The sequence below is a fragment of the Cicer arietinum genome, chromosome 3 (assembly GCF_000331145.2).
Source record: "Cicer arietinum cultivar CDC Frontier isolate Library 1 chromosome 3, Cicar.CDCFrontier_v2.0, whole genome shotgun sequence".
NCBI lineage: Eukaryota > Viridiplantae > Streptophyta > Magnoliopsida > Fabales > Fabaceae > Cicer > Cicer arietinum.
The window spans coordinates 44,806,241-44,811,535 of NC_021162.2; the positions used below are offsets into that span (position 1 = coordinate 44,806,241).

Consider the following 5,295-nt stretch of genomic DNA (forward strand, 5'->3'; position numbering starts at 1 on the left):
TTCTGTTTTGAAATTGTTATATATATATATATATATATATATATATATATATATATATATAAAATGTTTTCTACTAGTCAAAAACTCATACCACATGATCTGTTCTGTTTTGAAATTGTTATATATATATATATATATTAAATGTCTTCTACTAGTCAAAAACTTATTATTTTAGTAACTGCATTTATATAGGTCGTATAATATGGATAGGAAATGGATGTGGAGTGGTTCTACTGGAATTGCTTACAGGAAAAAGGGTAGTGGACAAGTCCCTGCAATCAAAAAGAGGGAAGAGCTTAGTGGAATGGGCAAGGCCTATGTTAAGAGATCCAAAGAAACTACACCGTATCATAGACCGTAGACTTGAAGGTCAATTTCCTATGAAAGGAGCTATAAAGGTTGCTATGTTGGCTTTCAAATGTTTGTGTCACCACCCAAATCCAAGACCTTCCATGAGTAATGTTGTTAAGATTTTGGAACCACTTCAAGATTTTGACGATGTTTTCATTGGTCCTTTTGTTTATGTTGCCGTAAATGAAAATGGTGACAAAGATCAAATATAGTACTAGCAACTAGCACTCCTCACCAAAGTAGATAAATATTATAGCATATACAAACAAACAAAAAATTAAATTAAAAGAAAAATAGTGATATTCTTATTTCATCTTAAGGGATAGGTGGAACTTCAAAATCATAAAGCATGATTCAAAACTATAGGTGCGAATTTCTAGTGTTGAAAACTTTCTAGTCACTATAGTTTGTTTGTCTATGTCGTTAGATATAGATAAGTTTCACATTGTAATTTTCATAAAATAGAGAATTTAAAATCTCAAATCTTGATGGATGAGTGAAATCTTTAATGGAATAAATATTATGCTTTTCTATTATCAACCAGATATTTCTATATCTAATAAGTACTACCACATGGAAACTCAAGTTATCAAAAGTGATAAAGGTTTGATGACGTACTCCAAGAAAACATCTTTGTATTCTAGTTTGGAGATATCTTCAAACTCTAGTATATAGAATACACAGACCCTCAATTTCAAATCCTAGTTTGATAAATGTGAAAACTTATTATATTTTCCAATACCTCAAACCATGATAATCACAAATATTAGTTTTACTTTTACAATATGGACAAAAGAAGATGAATATGTAAGATTACCATGGTTCGATATCGGTTAAACAAAATGAACAAAAAATTGAAACGTTATTTATTAAGTTTTAGTTTAACCAATAAATATTAAGTTAGATGTCTTGTATTAATTCAAAATCAATACTTTGTAGTTGTATAATTAATTATTTGTCATATCTTTTAAAACAAAACAAAAAAATATATTTTATGCAAGTTCGGAGATAATCATTAATTTTAACAAAAATTTATATTTAAAATTTAGATATTATGACCTATCAATTGAAAAATTTTAAACCACAAAAATATATGTACGAAGAAATTATCAAATCATGTATTGTCGGTCTTTATTTATGTACTTAATAAAATTATTATCGTATTTGATTATTTTATATACATTAAAAAAAATTATAAATAAAAAAATAAAAATGTAGATTTTATTCAGTTATTTTTATTAACTATTAACGTATTTTAAATATCATAAATGCAATATGAGAGAATAATAAGTTGATAGTATTAATTAGATATATTGTTTAGAAAAATTAAAATTTAAAAGTGACCATCCTTTTGAGATAAATATTTTTTTCTTTTAAATATGACAGTTATTTTGACACGGAAGAAATTGACTAATTACCATTTTTTTAGTTAAAATATTGTTTTAGTTAAAATAACGATTTTCTAAAAATAAATATAAATTGTCTATGAACTTAAGTTGTAAAAATAATTTTGTTTGACATCAAATTTATAAAAAAAATTATTTTTTTTATGACCATATAAAAATGATTTAACTTCTTTTGAAAAAACATATCAATATTTTTTTTTGGTCTTAACATATTAATCTTTTTATGTAAGTTCAAATCATCTATGTCAATCTCTATTAAAATGAAATATTCACTGTTTTTTTTATATAATCATGATCTCCCAAAAATGAATATATATTGTTTACGAATTTAAGTTATAAAAATAATTTTGTTTGACCAAAATTTTTATAAAAAAATCATAGTTAAATATTTTTTTTTAATAAAGGTTTTTTTAATGTAAATAAATGGTTACCCGTCCTATAACCATAATTTGAGTCAAAAAAGATTTCCTAGAACCATACCAACATAACCAATCAGAATTCAGAACCTGATTATTCTTTGTTCCATCCACAACCAAAAAAGAAAAGGAAAAAATCCGTTTCAATTTCACCTTTGATTTTCCTTCTCAATCATCAGTGAATCACTTCACTGGAACTCAGAACGAACAAGTTGATCGGGGATCGTGAACTCCTCCTTCGCAATGGCGACCTCCGTCGCCGTCGGTGGAACTCTAACGACGCACGATCGCGGGATTCTGACGGCGGTTAACATCGGCGCGTCGAGTCTCTCCTTTGTTGGGTCCAGCTTCATTGTACTATGCTACCTTCTCTTCAAAGAGCTCCGCAAGTTTTCCTTCAAGCTCGTTTTCTATCTCGCTCTCTCAGTATGCATCCTTTTCTTTCCTTCTATATTTTTATTCTTCGTCTCAGATCTAAAACTCTGAGTTTCCTCTATGTTTTCAAATATTGCTTCGAATTCTTTCTTTTTTTTTAGTTTTATTGTTAATTAAATGCGTTGTGGATTTTGTTATAGTTGTTGGTGTCAATCTACTTGCTTCATTTTTGTACTTAGCATCTAGTTGTTGCTTCTCATTGACGTAATTAGTCAATTAGATTTTGGAACGAATGAGCATAGAAACCATTATTTGGAGCTTTTTCAGTTAGGTATTCACTACTCGGAAGATAGGTTTAAGCAAATTCAGTATAATTCAATTGTAACTTTAAGTAGAACTATAATTAGTTAAGAGTCTAATGGTCAAGAACATTTGCTTTACACTGAGCTATGAAGCACCTATACAAACACGGACCGGACACAACAAGGACTCTGACACATAGGCACCGATAATAATTTTAGAAAATGAATGTTTGAATATAATGTGTAGGTGTCGTGTAGATTTCAGAGACCAACACGTGTCAAACATCAATTGCACTTCAAATCTGAAGTTTTGGTGCTTAATAGACACTAAGTTTAGTTAAGGACTGCTTAATCCTACAATTGAATCTCACCAAGCCCTTTTTGCCACCATTTTAGTCTAATTTCCATTGTACCAGGTTTTACCTATTTTGTTATTGCAAATAATTTGGATTCCAAATATCTTTTAATATGTTAAGGAATATTAGTTATGCCTAGTGAACTAGTAATTAGATTAAGCTTCTCTATTTAATATATATGTTGTAAAATTTATCAGTTGTTACCTGCTTGTTATTGACTTCAATGGTGGTGGTAATTTGTAAAATCTACATTTTGTTGATGAAAACTGTTAGGTTTTTAGTAAACTGTTTTGCGTCATAATACCATCTTTTGTAGTCTTTCTTGCTATTTGTTCCCCTTAGCTGCTTAATTTGCATTTGTAATGCTGTTTTACAATTGAGAAGTTGGTCCTTCAGGAATCATTTCTCTTATTCTAAGCCATAATGCTCTTTATATGACATTTTCACATGTTGCAGGATATGCTTTGCAGTTTCTTCAGCATAATAGGGTATACCTGCCAGATCAAGTGCAATTTTCTTCAAGTGTATGTATCAACTGAAGATGTTCATCATGTGATTGATAGAAGTTTCATTTTGATACAGGGACCCATCCAAAAGTTTCATTTGTTATGCTCAGGGATATAGTACACATTTCTTTTGCGTGGCATCTTTCCTTTGGACTACAACAATTGCTTTTACCCTGCACCGCACTGTTGTGAAACACAAAACAGATGTTGAAGATTTAGAGGCCATGTTCCATTTATATGTTTGGGGTATGCTTCTATCGATGAATCGGCTTTAAAAATTGTAGCTTTGAGAAATGGCCTATTCTTACAATAATCTTCATGTCCTATGACATCCCAATCCCATGACATTTAATTTAGAAATGAATTTATTGTACAAATTAGTGCTAATGGAATAGCTTTGCTTATGTATTAAGAGTAGGACTTTCAACTACAGCATTGATTCTGTCCAATTCCATTAGCAACTTGCACTGAAGAAAACTTGTTTGATGTTTCTTTTTCTTTTTTTTATAGGTACTTCCTTGGTTATGACAGTTATGCGCTCGTTTGGTAATGACCATAGACATTTTGGTGCATGGTGTTGGACTCAAACAGGTCTCACAGGGAAGGCAAGTAGTAATAGGAACACAGGTCACATGTTTTTATATATAATTCCTGCAAACTTTTGTAAATTTGAATTGAGTGTTTTATACTAATATGGCAGAATAGCAACAGATTTCATATCAGAAGCTTTTGCAATCAAATCATGCATACCAGCATATTGGGATTCTAGTTATAACATCTCACAGTTTGCTACTAATGTCACTTATATAATGTAAATTAAGTGCCAATTCGATTGGAATAAATGTCTGAGTTACAGTCATCCAAAATTGAACCCAAATAAAACCAACACAAAAATAACATACTGAGGCCTTTTACAGCGCTTTTTATAAAAAGCGCTGTAAAAGACCCTTTTGAAAATAAGTAAAAAAGACATTTTACAGCGCTTATTTGAAAAAGCGCTGTAAAAAGCTTTAAAAATAATATTCATCAGACACCTAACATGACTATCTCTTACAGGAGTTTCTTCAAACACCTTGTACGCATCATGGGAATCCCCAAAAACACATTGTTAACAAAAACATCAGACTCAAACCCATTTTTCGCAACATGGCAATGAACTTGAATACCAAGTTTCGATTTAAGAAGGAAAGGGAATGTAAAGAGATAAAAATGGTGTTGAGGTGGAGATTGAATTGTGAAAGAGTAAGCTTTGATGTTTGTGAAGAAGATGCATAAAAGAAGAGTTTGGCGAAGAGGAAGAGATTGGAGAAGACCAGTTACTACTATCTGGGTTTTGCATGTTGAGCTTGTTTAAAAAATAACATAACAAAACACAAAAACAATAAGGCCTTTTACAGCGCTCATTTAAAAAAGCGTTGTAAAAGGCTTTAGAAAAAACATTCATATAACATAATAAAACAATGAGGTCTATTACAGCGCTTGTCCAAATAAGCGCTGTAAAATACTGTTTTAAAAATAAAATAAAGAGACATTTTATAGCGCTTATTTGAACAAGCGCTGTAAAAGGGTTTTATATATAACAT

At 30.1% G+C, this 5,295-nt stretch overlaps 1 protein-coding gene and 1 long non-coding RNA gene across 2 annotated transcripts in view; both read left to right on the forward strand.

Annotated features, from left to right (window-relative positions):
- Positions 1–5,295, forward strand: part of LOC140919517 (uncharacterized) — a 7,561-nt gene extending 2,266 nt beyond the window's left edge. Inside the window, exon 2 of the long non-coding RNA XR_012162143.1 lies at positions 4,769–5,295. This is a non-coding gene — a long non-coding RNA (uncharacterized lncRNA). The remainder of the gene's footprint in view (positions 1–4,768) is intronic.
- On the forward strand, positions 2,214–4,404 carry LOC101514549 (G-protein coupled receptor 1-like). Its single transcript, XM_012713996.3, has 4 exons — positions 2,214–2,599; positions 3,663–3,694; positions 3,789–3,958; positions 4,223–4,404. Exons 1-4 carry the CDS (start codon positions 2,417–2,419, stop codon positions 4,402–4,404), a joined length of 567 nt encoding a protein of 188 aa, XP_012569450.1. The 5' UTR covers positions 2,214–2,416.

What these genes read in the sequence shown, in the direction of transcription:
- LOC101514549 (XM_012713996.3), top strand. Translation starts at nt 2,417, where the DNA reads ATGGCGACCTCCGTCGCCGTCGGTGGAACTCTAACGACGCACGATCGC. An exon ending in AGTTTCTTCAGCATAATAGG is followed by an intron (nt 3,695 to 3,788) that starts GTATACCTGCCA and finishes ATTTTGATACAG; the next exon opens with GGACCCATCCAAAAGTTTCA. An exon ending in GTTCCATTTATATGTTTGGG is followed by an intron (nt 3,959 to 4,222) that starts GTATGCTTCTAT and finishes TTTTTTTTATAG; the next exon opens with GTACTTCCTTGGTTATGACA.